This window comes from Zingiber officinale, chromosome 4B, assembly GCF_018446385.1.
Source record: "Zingiber officinale cultivar Zhangliang chromosome 4B, Zo_v1.1, whole genome shotgun sequence".
Taxonomy (NCBI): domain Eukaryota; kingdom Viridiplantae; phylum Streptophyta; class Magnoliopsida; order Zingiberales; family Zingiberaceae; genus Zingiber; species Zingiber officinale.
The window spans coordinates 122,244,879-122,261,560 of NC_055993.1; the positions used below are offsets into that span (position 1 = coordinate 122,244,879).

A 16,682-nucleotide genomic window follows, 5' to 3' on the forward strand; every position below is an offset into this window, starting at 1 on the left:
TTATCTAATTCTTATTATTATATCTATACTCTCAAATATTAATTTGATCTAATATATTGAGAATAATAATTTTTTAAATATAAATTAGTTTTTCATGTTAAAAAAATATTGCTCTCAATATATTATGTCAAATTGATGTTTGAGGGTATGTATATAATCATAAAAATTAGACGAACACGTAAGAACTGGTTTCATATAATTTTGAGATTTCTATGTCCCGGTTGACGAATAAAATAATTTGACCGATAAAAGAATGGATTCGATTCGATTGCGACAATAAAGGGATAAAATCGTTACAACATATATGATTTCGTCAATTTTTTTACTTACCTACTTGATTTAGTCATTTCTCAAAGCCGAAGATTATTTGGAGCAAAGCTACTGTAACAACTGTTTCATGTTAGAGGGTATTTTTCAGAATATGAGGTTTTTTTAAAAAATAATTTATAAGAATGATAATAAAATTAAGCAATGTGTTTTCGATGAAAAAGCACATGCTGATGAAATAGTTTTACGGTTCAGAGGAGAGGATGGATCATTTTATTTATAAGTGGGATTTCATTGACTCTACTTATTATACATATAAGATTTAGGCTTAAATACCTTAAACCCCCTTTATTCTCCCTCAAGTAGCATTTAACCCCCCTTAAATAATAGACAATTGTACCCTTCTCTTTTGTGATATGATAATTTTAAGAGAAAAAATATATCAAATTGATGATTATGTCCTTGGTAAAAAAAATTAACACATTAAATTGACAGGATGTGAAAAAATTTATAAAAGAGCTTTGACAAGGTAAAAAAGAAAATTAACACATTAAATTGACATGATGTGAAAAAATTTGTAAAAGAACGAAAATTGAAACAAATACATCTAAATAGAAAAAAATTCATATTAGGAATTTTAGTACTATTTTACCCATATTATGTTAGTTGTATCTCACAAAAGAAGGCAAACTGCTACAAGTATTTACTTTGATACGAAAAGACAAACCAAAAGTCAATGTATTGAATCTAACATCTAGAAGGTACAATCTTCACAGAAGTATAATCCATAAGCACATATACTACTGTTCAAAATTATGAAACTTGCATGTAAAATAACTCAAAGAAACAATAGATCACATATTTTCTCCACTTTCTGGACCAGCATCCCTGACAAAATGCATTCCACTTGATGATTATTGAGTGAACAAGAAGTATTCACCACGTGCAAACATATGTGCTTGAAACTACAAAAATTAAAGTGTATAAACTATGAATAGATATAATATGATGCTCATAGATCCAAAAAAACTAGATAACCAAATTGCTAAATAAATGTGAATAATAAACATACTCAAGGATTTTCATTAGTCCCTGCTACTTAATTGCTAGTCAAAGCTGTCTTCTTTTCAAAATTATTAAAAATATATATTATAAAAAGATAAGGGTATAATTGCCTTTTTTATAATTTTTTTAATGTTTGGCTTTGATTAAGAGGGTTAAATGTTATTTTTTAAATATAGGGGAACAAAACGCTACTTAATTAAAAATACAGGGAGGTTAAAAGTATTTAAGCCTAAGATTTATGAAATTCCACCTATTAGCAACCCGTCCACGTTGAAACGACCCATTTCCAGGGTCCTCGACTGTTTCGATGGGCTGAATGGTACGACTATAAAAGCACGACATTTTTGGAGCCGCCTTCACTCGTTCGACCACTGACCGCCCTAGAACGTGATCGTCTCCGGCGATCGGCACTCCATCGCCCATCTCCGCCTTCTCGAAGGCGACATGGGCTCTAAATCCTCAGATCGGCCCTCCACCTCGGTCTCCTCTTTCGCCTCTGCAGCTGCATCTGGTGGCTCCCTGAAGAGGAGCAGAAACCGAACCCCACAAAATCCCCTCCGCTCGACGACCAAGAGAAAATCTCCTTTCGCCGACTTCGGAAGGTAACGAGGTTGTTTCTCCCTCAAAACCTTCGATATCTTCTCATCTGGTAACCTTCTTGTAGTTACATGGCGGAAAAGAACCGGAAGCTGGGAGCTCAATTTCGAGCGGATGCCGCCTCCGTTTCGTCACTCGGCGCCGATGGCGCTCCCGTCGATTCCGAAGAAGATAAGGGCGTCTTTCGTGGGGTCTCCATTTTCGTCGATGGTTTTACCATCCCATCCAGTCAGGTTCTCAGCTCTGCCGAAAATGATTAACTGGAAAACCTAGCTAAAGCGCTTCACTTACCATTCAATACATGAGTTTGGTTATGGCTGAGATTTTACACACTGTTCTTGTACGACCCTTTGTAATTAGATAGTGAATTTGGTTATCAGGAACTGAGGGGGTACATGCTGAGGCATGGTGGGCGATTTGAAAATTACTTCTCGAGAGATACAGTGACTCATATCATATGCAGCAATTTACCCAATAGTAAAATGAGAAACCTTCGGTGTGGTTGTTGTTGCTCTAATTTATTTTGCACTTATATTTTTCTCTGACTGATCTCCTTGTGTTGGTTGTTTTGGTTTAGTGCGTTCAGCCATGGGTTACCTGTCGTGAGACCTGAGTGGGTGCTGCACAGCCTGGCGGCCAATAGACTCTTGAGTTGTGAGCTTTCTGCTGATGCATACTTCTTTTCTTAATCTGATTGCAGCTGTTATATCTCCTTGATGTTTGCTTATGTTAGGTCTTAGTAAACTGCAACAAGATCACGTTATAGGCAAGTATTTGTTGCCTATGATGCTGGAATACCATCTCTTTTAACAGATGATATTCAGGTCTGAATTTGTGCAGGCAAACAATTGCATGTTTGTAGGGATGTGCTTGCAAAATAATAGGTCGAGTGCACTGGTATTATATTTGTAAAAGTGATTATGCAGACACAACACATTCTCTTCTTTTTATTTTTGGTACCCTGATGACTGATGAGTAGCCAAAATTTGAAACCATCAAGCTTTTTATGTACAACAAAGCATTAGCCATCACAAAGAACTGGGATGTGCTATTGTTTGTTTCTGGGTGCACTATAGTGTTGAAGTTCCATCACTATGTAAGTTAGCATGCTCCAGTTGGGTCAATATATGCGAGTGGAGAGCACAACAAATGGACACGCTATGTAAGTTAACATGTGGCTGCTACTTTCACTCATTTTGTGATATTGATTCTTAAGCTCTTCTATTAAATGACATGCTTGCCATATTTTTTGTCTTCTTTTGAATGGTGAAATGCGTGAAGTGAAATCTGTGAAGTTGGGAGTATTCATTGGGAGTTTCTACATTGAAAAATATGGCAATTGCATTGCTTTTTTATGTAAATAGAGTAACAAAATGATATGGTGCTTGATGTTTCAGGTGATGCAAATGAAATTTATACTTATTAGATATTAGTATTACCTTTATATATTAACCACGCATCTACTCATCCTATATGACAAGGCAAGCTTATTTTGTGTTTTGTTTTCCTTAAGGGGCTCCATATCAGCTTGTACATGGTGCATGCAAACAACAGAAACTCTCAACTTACTTTCATCACCAGAGGATTTCAACCAGCAGCGATGCTAAAGGTTCTATAAATCATGATGAGGCAATTAAGGTTGGTCAAAATCATTCGGTGGTACCAACCGATGGCCAAACATCTGAATGTGGAGGGATAAGCATTCAGGTTGGTGATGTGGCATGCTTGAAAAGTGAAGAATTTTCTCAAGCAAGAGATGCAAATCAAGAACCCTCTGGTGTGTAAGATTACTTTGCCATTTTAGTTGCATTTGGTTCCACAAATGCTCATTGTCGTTAATGCTAGTATTTAAATAATTTAAGTCTAACCATTCTTTAAGTGTGAATTCACAGCTTCCAATATGGTACATTCAACTCTTACAGATCCCAATTTTGTGGAGAACTACTTCAAGGTGGTTTGATTAACTTGTTTTGCAAGTAAATTTACTTGTTAATATCTGTAAAGCTTTTTGGAAATATCTGGTACCTAATGTTTCATATCTTCGACTTAAATCTAATTGCCTTTTGTTTATCTTATATTTCAGAAGTTGACTGATTGTTTAATTTGTCAGTTTACTTTTGCAATTAACTAGGCATTTATGTAATTTACGACAACAAACCATGAGCATCATTATTTGGGTCAGTTATATGAATGTTATCCTGCAATGAACTCTATGCAAGGCTCTATCATTAGTAATATTCAGATATTTTAAACTGATTTCAGTTACATTAAAGAGTTTTATCTTGTCTCTCTCTACCACTCACCCTTCAACTCTGGATTCTACTTTTCAAACTATACAACCTATAGTGGTCTGTAAACATGTCTATGCATTTATCTATTTTCTCATATTTATCATTTATTAGAGCTTTACCTAGTCTGCAATATATATGCCATTATCTATTTTCTCCCATTTTATCAATTACCATGTTTTAGAGCTGTACCCAGTTGCAACCAAATAATTGTTTTTGTGTTTATCTTTCTAGTAACTGCACACATCCATCCTATTATTCTCACTTTTACTTTTCTATTTTTTTGTGCATGTTATTTTCTAATTGCCAATACTAACACATAAAATATAATTTGTTCTACCTTCATCTTATAAAACTATACAATTACGTAAGAGGCATGTCTTGATTGCAAAATATCTCCATAGTTTCCTCTCCATTTATAGTTTTCATTATGTTATTTTCAACTCTTTTTTGTGTCAGATAATACATCTTAGATATTCGAAAATCCTTACTGTAGAGATTCTTGTTCATCCATCTAAACTTTTTCTTCACTTCTTTCTTATTGTTGAATTTACATTTTATACAATCAGTTTTGGTTCTACTTAAAATCTTTAGTTAGTTTCTCTCTGCCATTCATTGTTGTCCTTGTGTGTTGTTATAGCTGAACCATCCATATAAAGTTCCAAGTTCTAGTGAATGCGACCTAAACTAATTTGGTTGAATGTTACCCTACATGGCTTGCATAGCTGATTTGGAACTTGGAAGTGGAAATTGCAACACACTAAACCATAGACAAAGATCTCATAGAGATGGTGATATCTCAAAGAGATGGTGATCGACTTTAGCATACATTAAGTAGCATTTTGTAGTTCATTTCTCTCAGTTATAAAGAGAGGATGAGAAGTTATTATTTGGACATCAGAATCAGGATGAAAGATGATAGTGAGTATAGTAAGTAGTTATGTGTAATTTACCTTCAAGACTTAATAGAGAATACAAAACAATAATCTTGTTTTACTGAGAAAAATGGAGAACAGCTGAAATAGAATAGAAAATGGAATTAGGGAGAACAGAAAGTGTCTATGTTTATCATTGTTATGGTATGCCCTATATGTACCACTGTGACTTTCTTTCTGTTCTAATTTTGCACTGTCATTTGGCTAGAAGTTATTGAGATTTTTGTATTTGTATACATTCAATTTCCCCTCTACTTACAAGGATTCTAACATTTATATTTGGTGGGGAGTGGATCCCTATAGTTTCATTCGTTAAGAGAGTGTGTTCTGAATATTTGGTTTGGACCTAACTATTTTGGTATTTAGAATTCCAGGCTGCATTTTATTGGGACATGGAGAAACAGGTACAGACAGCGATTTTCAAAATTGCTTACTGGAGTTAAAAGCAGCAATGAAAATTTGAAGTGTCATTCAACCAAGCAGAAAACTGCAATCATACACATTGATATGGTAAATTATTATTTTATTCTATAGATATCTGTCATGATGTTGTGTATTTTTCTGTAGTCCCTGTTCTGACTGCTATCATCTACATTTGGTGTTAATTTTGTAATCGTTGTCCATATTGTTTCTTGTGTACTAAAAGCCTTGTGTTCCTTCTAAGGACTGCTTTTTCGTTTCGGTGATTATAAGAAACTTCCCAGATTTGGTCCATAAGCCTGTAGCAGTGTGTCACTCTGACAACCCCAGAGGAACTGCTGAAATATCATCTGCCAATTATGTGGCAAGAAATTTTGGTGCAGTTTGAGTGCATACACCTTTTAGTGTTCCTATGCTTGACGATGATAAACATAATTCACCTTTTATGCATACCTTTCTTTCAGGTGTTAAGGCTGGGATTTTTGTCAGAGATGCCAAAGTTTGCTGCCCTAATCTTGTTATATTGCCTTATGACTTTGAGGCTTATCAAGAGGTAATATACACTTGATTGCATGATTCTGCTACCATATACAATGGAAAGTTTTAATCTTTTCATTTTTTTAAGATGCTCATCAAGCTAAGCATTCTGCAGGTGGCTGAGCAATTCTACAACATACTACATAAACATTGCAGCAAAGTTCAGGTACATATTGCTACTACTTGCTACTTAACATGTGTATCAATTTAAAAAATCATAAATTACTTTTGAGTCTAAAAATCATCTCCTATAATACTTGACTACGACTGGTTGCAAGGGAATTGGTAAAATCTTGTACTATTATACATATATGCAAGCTTGGTAATCAGTACTTAATTCATCAAAACAATCTTCTTGAGAGGATAGTCAAATTGGGCTGTGCATGTTTTTTTTTTTTTTGCATTAATTGAGTTTCACTGCACACAATGCAATTCTTTTTTACTATTTTAAATTTAAGTGCATCTTTCTATTTATCCATCTTCTTGTTTTGTTTGTCCTAATCTAACATTGGATGAATGTGCAGGCATTAAGCTGTGATGAAGCATTTTTAGATGTGACAGAATGTGATGTTGATCCTGAAGACATAGCATTGGCCATTAGGAAGGAAATTGCTGAGACTACACGTTGTACAGCCAGTGCAGGAATTGCTGAGAATTTGCTTCTTGCTCGTTTGGCTACTAGGTCTGCAAAACCTAATGGCCAGCGATTCCTTCCATCTGAAAAGGTGGAACTTCACATTGATGCATTGGTTGTTAAAGTATTTCACATTTAGTTCGTATGTGTCATTATACCCAAATTTTTTTAGTGGACTTTATTCTAAAAAGTCTGTTGTATTACCTTCATATCATTATTTCTTTTTATTTATACCAAATCTACCCATTTTTTAGTACTATTGTATTGTGGGATTGGGGTAGGTAGAAGACTACTTAAATGATCTTCCTGTCATGGAACTTCCTGGCATTGGGTATGCTACACATGAGAAGCTTAAGAAGAGGCAAATTCAAACCTGTGGTCAAATGCGCATGACTCAAAAGGTTTTTTCCATTAATTATTTAATATTAATTTGCTTATATTGTTCAGAGGTTTGTTATTTTATTTAATTATTTAATCTTCAATGTTGATAAGATTTCTTATGCAGTTTTACACCTTCATTCTTTGCATACGCTACATTATTTGTTCCAATGCAAGCAGAAAGGTTAAACATTTCTCCAGTAACCAAGTTCTAGCTTTTAGGTCATGAAGTCTTTATTATTCAATTATTAATTTATTCCTTATTCTTTTCTTTATTCTCATAACTATTGCGTTATAAATAATTCACTTTTTATTCCATCTTTTCTGTCCACCTTAAACTTCTATCATATTACATTTCAAGGACCTAAATTATAATTTATGAATTTCATTATCATTCACGATTCTTGTTTAGAGATGACCTCAAAGTCAGACCTCAGCAGACACAAAATTATTGGAGAAGATGGCACCACGTGTTGCTCCAAACACAAGCGTGACTTTATTCAAGTAGTGTGTTACATCCAACACCTATCACTCCTAGGCACTCACTGAGGCGGCCAATCAACTGCTGAGGTTGTTCTAAACAGGACAAACAACTTGTGATTTCACAACAAACAATAAATGTGGGTATTATTAACAGAATATACAGTCATTGGCTGCATCAACTCGAGGCAGCAAATCCTGAAAATGGGATGGCATGGTTTTTGTTGTATAGTTTCTTGCTTCTGATATGTAATTATTTCCCAGTGTAACACAAGTATGCAATATTACTACCCATTACTAGCACCTTGTTTTCCCTACTTTTTTCAGAAGGCTGTTAATTATCAAATAAAAACCACTTGTTTGATTTATGTCTATAGGAAGGTTTGCAGAAGGACTTTGGTGAAAAAATTGGTGACATGCTGTGGAATTATTGTCGCGGAATTGATAATCGAAATGTTGGAGAAGTTCAGGTTTGAGAGCATAGTTGAATATTCCTGTTTATTGGAAAAAATTCAAATATATTAGGAAAAACTAATATATGGATAGACCATTCTACTTAAGTTACTGAATTCCATTATCTCAAGAGCGTGTTGGAAGATTAGTTACTTTTATAGTTGGAAAATTAGTAACTACGAATTTTTCTGCAGGAAGCAAAATCTATTGGTGCTGAAGTTAATTGGGGAATTAGGTTCAATGATATGACAGATGTGGGTTTTGAGCTGGAATTGTTATCTAAATTTTATTGTCTTTATGGTGCAGGAATGGCATCATGTTTATGGTGTTGTATCTTTGTTGAATTTCAGTGTAATCATTTCCTCATCAATCTCTGCAAGGAGGTCTCATTACGGCTTCAGGGATGTGGAGTACAAGGTCGTACTGTTACATTGAAGGTATTATACATCTACAGGCTATTCAGAATGCAAAGCTCTTATATCTGTCATTTCGAAGTGCTATGCATGGATGTCCTTAACACATCTTCAGGTGAAAAAAAGAAAGCACGGAGCAGCTGAGCCGTTAAAGTTCATGGGCTGTGGGGACTGCCAAAATATGAGCCGGTCCAATACGGTATTTATTAAATCTGAGGAGTTTTTATTGTTTTTTTTTCTTCATATTTTCTGCAGATGCATCATCATGTGTAACTAATTTTCTTGGTTTTTGCAGGTACCTATTGCCATAGATAATGAAGCTGCCCTTCTGAGAATAGCGAAGAAAATTTTGTCTTCTTTTCACATTGGTAGGTCTTAGTTTGGATCAGATCCATGTCTACATAATAGTACTGTTAGACTATAAGTTCCCATCATGAGCATGGTGAGCTTGTCTTCCTTCGGCTTGTTTGCTTTTTAAGCAAAGTAGTCAAAGCTAAGAAGTCTCAAAAGCAAAGTAGTCAAGGCTAAGAAGTCTCCATGACACTTAATCCAAGTCAAGGTAGTACCTAGGTGTAGGAACAACCAACAAGTCTTCAGGTAGTTCAGATGTATGAACTGTTTGTTATTTAGTACATCTCATCTTTCAGGACCGAATAATACATCTTTAATTATGACCTGATTTAATTGTGAATGCATTTGAGGTTATTGGAGTGCTGAAAAATTATATATTTTCTTGAATTATAATGCACTTCTTGCAAATCATGTGATTATGTTTGTCTTCTCATAGATGTCAAGGAAGTCCGAGGCATTGGTTTGCATTTAACAAAGCTTGAGAGTGCAAAAATTACTAGGAAAGGTATGTTAGGAAGTTTGCTTGATAATTCTTCACACATGGTAGTGATGTATACTCGACCCTGATAATGAAGATAATGATGTTGAGAATGGAATTATATGAAGTACCTCGATGCATTCTTTAAATTATTTATCATTGACTCCCATGATTTCTTTTTCCTAAGAGCTAAACCAAGATTTCCTAGAAGTTAAGTCCCTTCATTTTAGCTTATCACAGGTTATCTGAGACAATGCTGTGGGAGTTCCCACATTCATATTTCTGGTTATTTAGGACTTGTGCAACACAAGGATCTTTAGGGTTCTATTTTGCTACATATTTTGTTTGAGACCAATGCTAATGTCTGTTTCTGCTTTTGATCAATTCTAAAGGTCGTGAGAATATAGCAGTATGGCTCAGTTCTCCTATGCATGCAACAAGAAGCAAATGCAAACAAATTAGTCAGTCTGACAGACAATGTGATAATGGAGGTAAAACTTATAGTTTTATAGTGTTTGGGAACCTTTTTTCTTGGCATTGCATGCCCATCTGTTAGATGTGATCTCTTATTCACAGATGTCCCAATATCATTGCAGATTTTTCATTTTCTAGTGGGGCACCAGAATCAGGAGATTTAGACAGTTCACATAAGCTAGATCAGGACAAGCCTACTCTGCTCTTTCAAGATGCAGGATCTAATTGCTCTTCGATTAAGGGTGCTGATTGTGTCAGACCAATTAGATCATCAGCATTGCCTCCTTTACAAGATCTTGATATAGATGTGGTTAGGAATCTCCCTACTGAAATTATATTAGAAATGGATGTTCTTTACAAGGGGGAATTATCTGATCTTATCAGCAAGAGCAAAGGGAACAATTGCTTGACCCACGTATGCTCCTCTACTGTATCCTTGATAGATGCAAGCACTAACAGTGCTGACACAGGCATATCTGATGCACATATTGATTCTGTGAAACTGGGTCTAGATTCAAAAGACAAAGGGAAAATGCCTATCTGTGAGGTACATTTTTTTTTTAAATCAGTAGTGTACATTCTTTTGTTGTTTCCAGTTGATTAGCTGAAGGATCATTTTGTTCTTTGCTTTCGATTTTATTATCTATCTTTAGGTGCTCATTTCCTTGGTCATTTTAGAATTGTTTTTGACATGCTAACATTTATTTTGTCGTTGAATTGAAGATATTCAAGTCTCCAGTTCATGTTTGGGTTGATGATACTGATCCGATGTGGAATTTAAGATCTCATACCAGTAACATACCAATTTGTTTTACACATGGATAAATATAGGCATCAATATAAATTAATCAGCATGAGTTAGAACATTGAGAACGATAATTAAAAATTATTAATTTGCTAAAGTTCCTCAATGGCTATTCATTCTGGAGCTCAAAATCTTAGTTGGCCGCAGCTGCATAACTTTTAATATGTGTGTAGCACATGCACATATTCATCAGAATAAACCTTTAGCCCTCCATTGACTGTAATAGCATTATATTGTTGTGCTAGAGCCCTATAATTGTGTGTGCATTCATGTAATCTTTCTTGAATGAAACAAGAAAGCATACTTTCAAACAGAAATCTGATTACCACTTTGATTTTCTGTTGTTATAATCTCACCAGCCTTTTACCTGAAAATCCGAAGGTGAACAATTTCTTGCTTAAATGTTACTTGTATTCCCTCTGCTTGTGGACCTTCTGACATTTCTCTCACCTCATTTGTATTTTTTTTCTCAAAGAATGTGGAGAGTATCAGCTATGTAGATCAAGTAACGATGGAGCCTAAACTGTTTGATTTAATGCCTGCATCTCTAAGCCAGGCAGATGCTTCAGTTCTTGAACAGATGCCTGAAGATGTGAAAGCTGATGTACATGGCCTACTTCCACTTCACAGAGAATTAAAGGTCTCTAAAGATTTTTATACTTGCTTCGACTTTCCAAGCTGTGTACAATTTCCAGATCCTCACTTGAAAACCCATCTTTGGTCGGGTGATCCACCATGGTGGGTGGAGAAATTTAATACAAGCAAGAACATTCTTCTGAACGTTATTTCTAGGCATGCCAAATCCAGCAAGGATATTCGTCTTTCATCTATTTTGCAGTCTGTAGCTCCATTCCTGTTGCCAGTTTGTGAATTAAGCAATGAAGTATATGCTGAAGCAATCTGTTGGTTACATGAGCTTCTTGCACAGTATATTGTTCTAAAAATTGGGTCTGATATTGAGGAGATTTATAATTGCTTTTGTTTTCTAAAACGGTATGCTCATTTTATTTGGACTTCTTATGTCTAGTTTTACATCTGAACTTTTACAATTTTGTTCCTGTTTATTTATGGAACGTATACTTGTCTTTGGAGAAAAGAAATGTAGTTAATTCCCATCTCATTCTCGTTTTCTTGTTTACTAATTGTTTTTATTTCAATTCCAATTCCAATTCGGTATGGTATATTGACTTGGTATGTCATTGTATTTTCAGGATCTCACCATCATCAAAAATTTTATTGCTAGTATACAATAGTGCACTTCCTCTTTTCCAGGTAAGAGCTTGGAACTTTGATGTTCTTTTCATATTAACTTTCCTGATGTTCTCGTGTTTGCTTGGGAGCATAAAAGTATTTTCTGTAATGTTTGGGCTCTCTGTTCTTATAGGCATATGGAAAAATGGGAAACATGTTTTTTTACCATAGATGGTTTGTAGATGGTCTATTGTTCAGGCTATCTGTAAATTGTTCTATTATACGGGTAACTGTTGATCATTCAATGCTTCATTGATGCTCCAAACAATTTGAGTAGCCTAAATATTGACATTTTAAATGGTTTCTGTTGCAAGATATAACCAAGGGAACTTTCATACAAAATACTCTTTGATTATTGAGGTCGAGGTAATACCAGTGATGAGCTTTTTACCCTCAAAATGATTATTCCGATCAACTTCTAGGGCGCACATTGAAGGTTAACAATGGTTTTCATGAATAATTTGCTGTCATATCACCTGTTGTAAGATTTATGAGAATTGGATTCGTGATAATAGAGTTCTGAGAAGCTGAATTGCTCCAGTATGGGGGGACTATCGCTCATACTTAAAACTTTTCTATTTCTATACACTAGTTTTCCTTTTACCTAATACTTCATTCAATATATATCTACACACTTTGTTGATTGCCAACAACTCATAGATCCTCATCATGATTGATTAATTGCTGCATTTATTTTTTGTCAATACTGATCTGCACATTGGAGGTTCTACTATTACTCTGCACTTCAATATTATGTATTTTCTTTGTGCACGCGCATTTGTAATTGCAGTCATGTGTTGTTTCTTATTCTTTCAAGCATCTTTGAAATGAATATTGCCACCCTGCTTTGGAGTTCCAAATCAAATTCATCAGCTTACTGTATGATATAGTTTGACATCTCCCCATCTTTCAGGCTTTGGTGAACGAGAATTACGGAGGGAAATTGCGTCTGTCGGTTATACAAACCACTGATGAATGAAAGCATCTTTGCCAATATAGGCTACGAGCATTCTTGCTTTTGCACTCGTTTGATAATGAAATTTTGATCTTGTACATAGAGGACACAAATGTAACTGTCGCTCGTATATCTATGTATATATGTGTGTGTATTGTGCTTTATATGTTCATACTTGAGATTAACTTATTTGCCGTTCTATTATGGCCAAATACCCAATTGCAGTCCCAAATAATAGAAAATTCTCAGAGATGGTTCCCTTCTGACAAGTCTAAATCAGGTCCTCTCTCATCCATTATTTTGTATGAAAGCTGTGCCATACTCAATCGATGTATACATTAAATATATTGATATTATCTAAGTTGATTTTAGTACATTTAGCTATCTATTGAAATAATGTGATATAGTGAATTTTTCACCGTTGGTCCTTGTGTTTTAATGTAAAATGTCATTGTGCAAGTTGTCTTATGATTAAAATAAACTTAGTAATGAGGCACAATGTTATTTACCAAACTAGTGAAATAAACAGGTTCAAGTTTATATTTATTTTGCAGTTGCCCCCTCAAATGTAATGCATTTGTATTATATTTAGGCAGCATAGTTGCTATGCAAAATAACATTTATCTATTTGCTATCTTTTATCTTCAGCTGTCTTTTGACCTTTTGTAGTTCTCTTTATGGGAATTGCAGGATTTGATCACCTCCATGAATCCCATCTGCCATCACTTGAAAGCATGAGCATGAATGATGAAAACAAGAAGCCCGACCAGGATTTGACGTGCCAGCATTGGGAGCAGAGTATGTTTTCCTGCAACTACTTTTTAATGATTATTGTAAGCCAACACTCCACACCAAGAAACACTAGCTCCTTTTTCCCTTCTCTCTCTTTTCTTTTTTTTCCCCTTCCCTTCTCCTCCAAAGTCAAACACCTGCTCATCATTTGGTCTTCCCTTTTCTCTCATGCAATGCAATGCAATGCAATGCAATTGAATGCATGCCTCCCTTCCATTACTCCAAGTCATACGCCTAGTCAGCTAGTGCATTACTCCATCTATTTAGTGTCATACTTTTTTAGTTACATATTTAGGACGATCTATATGACTATAAGAACATTTTGAATAAGATATTTAATTAATTATCATTATTGCAAAAGGTTCCTTTGTTGCATTATCCATGTTTGTTTTCTTGTGTCATCACATCATTTCTCACTATATAAACATATAACACCACTAAGCTACTTATTCCTCTCATTTGCATCATCCCTAGCCCCATGAAGGTTCATCAATTGTTACTAGACCAACTCCCTTCTCCTTCCTCCTTATTTCCACCGCCCCCCTCCACCGCTGTTGCCGCCGCCGTCATTCCTCTCCAGCCACCCCAGAATCCTCAAAACTGCACCACCTCAATACTAGTAATTCATCACTTCATTATATATGTCTTCTCCTGATCATAGATGTAATTCCTTCTGGAAATATTTGTGTGCAGTCGACTACAAGAAGCATAAGCAGATGGACTCCAATGGCGGAGCAGATGAAGATCTTGCAGGCCTTGTTCGAAGGCGGGATGCGGAGTCCAAGTCCGTCGGAAATCGAGGAGGTGACCACGGAGCTGAGCAAGTATGGGAGGATAGAGGGAAAGAACGTCTTCTACTGGTTCCAAAACCACAAGGCCAGAGAGAGGCAGAGGCAGAAGCTGAACAAGAAACGCAGCTATCAACAGGATGGTGATACCGGTGCTGATCTCTCCAATCTCAATCTCAGGGTAAGAAGAATTAATCTAACTATTGAATTCTCATTTTTGGAAATTCAATGAAAAAAAGAAAAAGGAGAAAAAAATTACTTACTATTTTCTTTGAAATGTTTATAATACTAAATGTAATATTCTTAAATTTTTGGTTAACAAGATGGAATACTTCACTTAACTCACAGTTTAGAAGATGGAATATGATTTTCTAAGTTGTAAATGAAAGCTTGAAATCTCTAGGTGCACAAAATGGAAATTCCTCATTAAAAAATTAACAAAATTATAATATTCATGGTAATATATAATCACTTTTGAAAATATTATCTATTAAATATTAATCACTTATAATTTTGTGATCTAGAAAATATTGTTAATTTACCATCTTCTATGTTTGTCAAGGATACAAGTAGATACAAACGCAAGTGTAATAAGAGTTGGAATTGCTTAGAGTTGAAGGCGGTTGGAGATGAATATGATGATCATGAGGATCAAACTTTAGAGCTTTTTCCATTGCAGCCAGAGTTTAACTTCCGCAAGACGAGGTAAAATTGTAGTTTATCTTTTTTTTGGTTTATTTGTATTTAACTTGTTTTTGATCTCCTTTAATCGTTTAGAACTTGTCTCTGTTTTCTCCCTTTAAACTATAGTTTTTTTTTTTTTGAAAAAAGATTGATCAGTTCAACGGATTTAACTTGAAAATTTTATAGAGATTCTAGCTCGATGGGATTACCAAGTGAACTTTAATACTGATTGATGATGTAAAGCCTAGTAAATAGTTTTATTGTATTTTTTAAATAATAAAAATGGAAATAACATATTTCCATGATATAATATTAAGGAAATAACATTTCTATGTTATAACATATAAGATTTACGGACAAAAAAGAGTAAGAAACTAGAGAATAATATATTTTTCCTTGAACAAGAAACATTGACACCAAATGATAAAAGCGTGGGCCATTTTTGTTGACTTCCTTGCACCTCCTTTAGTTGCATGCTCGTGTTCTTTCCATTCTTGTCATTTCCAAGACGGAAAAAAACATTCTCAGGATTGAGTATGGTCTTTTTTTCTCTCTGGCGAAAAAAAAATATTTTTTAATTAAAAATGAACAAAAATAAATTTTGTTTAAAGAAATATTTTTATCATTTTAATTTACATTGCACATAAAAGTGAATTTTTTAAAATTTAATTTAGAAATAAAAACATTTTCCTTATTTTTTTCACAAAATGTTTCATGACACATGGTGGATTATATGAGATGATGAATATATAAGTTAAAATATTTTCTTTGTTTCATGCTTGATTATGTCTTTTTGATAGTCAACCACATGGACCCCAAGCCCACTATGAGCGTGTATGTAGGTACTCAAAAGGTCATCATAATATTTATTATATGTTGGGCTTCAAGTGGAGTGCTAGTCCCAATTCCACGGGTAAAATTCATTTTGGGCCTTAAGGTTTCAACTCAATTGTAAACTAGTCCCTATGATTTTAATTTACTCCCTCATATTATTTTCCAATAATATTTTCGGGCCAAGAAGTGTCAGGTGACCAACTCACCCTTTCACTATATTTCATTCAAACACATAAAACCAAAATCATCCCTAACATATGAATATTGAAGAAAAATAGTCCCCAAGTTATGAAAAAAAAATAGTCCCTATTTTATAAAATTATGATAAATTTGAAAAAAATAATTTTATCTTTGTAATTTACCTAAAAATATATACAAATGTACAAAAGAAAGTCCTAACTTATACTAGAACTCCCTTGGCTAATTATTAATATAGTTGAAGTGCTACTTTCCTATATGCCCAATTAAAAGGGATCCCACTAAAAACACTAAATGTCATCTAAATATTTTATTTGCATAGAATGAGTCTCATACTAGCCATATCTTTCTCGTTCCAGTATTGACCTTTCAGCTGCAATAGCAATAATATACAGAAGCTGTCATAGCAACAATATATAGAAACTGACAGATCTCTCAAATAAAAGTATTTTTTTATAGCAATTTTCTTTTGAAATCACAAAACAAGCTTTAACAACAAATATATTAATAGCTTTTCAATTTTCACAAGAAAATGTATCTTTAAAACTTCAGGATAGCAAAAATCGAGTTAATTCTTTATATCACAAAATAAGCTTTAACAACAA

General features: G+C 34.3%; 2 protein-coding genes across 5 annotated transcripts; both read left to right on the forward strand.

The window, feature by feature from the left end:
• The first annotated feature begins 1,590 nt into the window (after window positions 1–1,590).
• On the forward strand, window positions 1,591–15,142 carry LOC121976340 (DNA repair protein REV1-like). Of its 4 annotated transcripts, XM_042528468.1 has the most exons (27): window positions 1,592–1,934; window positions 1,997–2,162; window positions 2,310–2,425; window positions 2,507–2,583; window positions 3,443–3,706; window positions 3,822–3,880; window positions 5,519–5,662; window positions 5,817–5,949; window positions 6,037–6,125; window positions 6,225–6,275; window positions 6,634–6,834; window positions 7,025–7,144; window positions 7,979–8,071; window positions 8,249–8,308; window positions 8,405–8,491; window positions 8,583–8,666; window positions 8,763–8,835; window positions 9,255–9,323; window positions 9,689–9,787; window positions 9,893–10,317; window positions 11,051–11,568; window positions 11,787–11,847; window positions 12,740–12,895; window positions 13,007–13,061; window positions 13,472–13,579; window positions 14,267–14,542; window positions 14,924–15,142. In XM_042528468.1, exons 1-23 carry the CDS (start codon window positions 1,777–1,779, stop codon window positions 12,803–12,805), a joined length of 3,213 nt encoding a protein of 1,070 aa, XP_042384402.1. In that variant the 5' UTR covers window positions 1,592–1,776; the 3' UTR covers window positions 12,806–12,895; window positions 13,007–13,061; window positions 13,472–13,579; window positions 14,267–14,542; window positions 14,924–15,142. The 4 variants fall into 4 exon arrangements, with proteins under 4 accessions (XP_042384403.1, XP_042384402.1, XP_042384404.1 ...); XM_042528469.1 differs by lacking the exon at window positions 7,025–7,144 and having other exon boundaries at window positions 1,591–1,934; window positions 12,740–13,061; XM_042528470.1 differs by lacking the exon at window positions 1,592–1,934 and having other exon boundaries at window positions 2,020–2,162; window positions 2,310–2,406; window positions 12,740–13,061.
• LOC121978620 (WUSCHEL-related homeobox 4-like) lies at window positions 14,052–15,070 on the forward strand. Its single transcript, XM_042530942.1, has 3 exons — window positions 14,052–14,192; window positions 14,267–14,542; window positions 14,924–15,070. Exons 1-3 carry the CDS (start codon window positions 14,052–14,054, stop codon window positions 15,068–15,070), a joined length of 564 nt encoding a protein of 187 aa, XP_042386876.1.
• Window positions 15,143–16,682: the final 1,540 nt, after the last annotated feature.

Bases quoted from the DNA above. Each gene is read 5' to 3' on its own strand.
- LOC121976340 (XM_042528468.1), top strand. From the start codon at position 1,777: ATGGGCTCTAAATCCTCAGATCGGCCCTCCACCTCGGTCTCCTCTTTC. The intron at 5,950-6,036 runs GTGCAGTTTGAG...CCTTTCTTTCAG, and splicing joins TTATGTGGCAAGAAATTTTG to GTGTTAAGGCTGGGATTTTT. The intron at 11,569-11,786 runs GTATGCTCATTT...TTGTATTTTCAG, and splicing joins TGCTTTTGTTTTCTAAAACG to GATCTCACCATCATCAAAAA.
- LOC121978620 (XM_042530942.1), top strand. From the start codon at position 14,052: ATGAAGGTTCATCAATTGTTACTAGACCAACTCCCTTCTCCTTCCTCC. The intron at 14,193-14,266 runs GTAATTCATCAC...ATTTGTGTGCAG, and splicing joins ACTGCACCACCTCAATACTA to TCGACTACAAGAAGCATAAG. The intron at 14,543-14,923 runs GTAAGAAGAATT...ATGTTTGTCAAG, and splicing joins TCTCCAATCTCAATCTCAGG to GATACAAGTAGATACAAACG.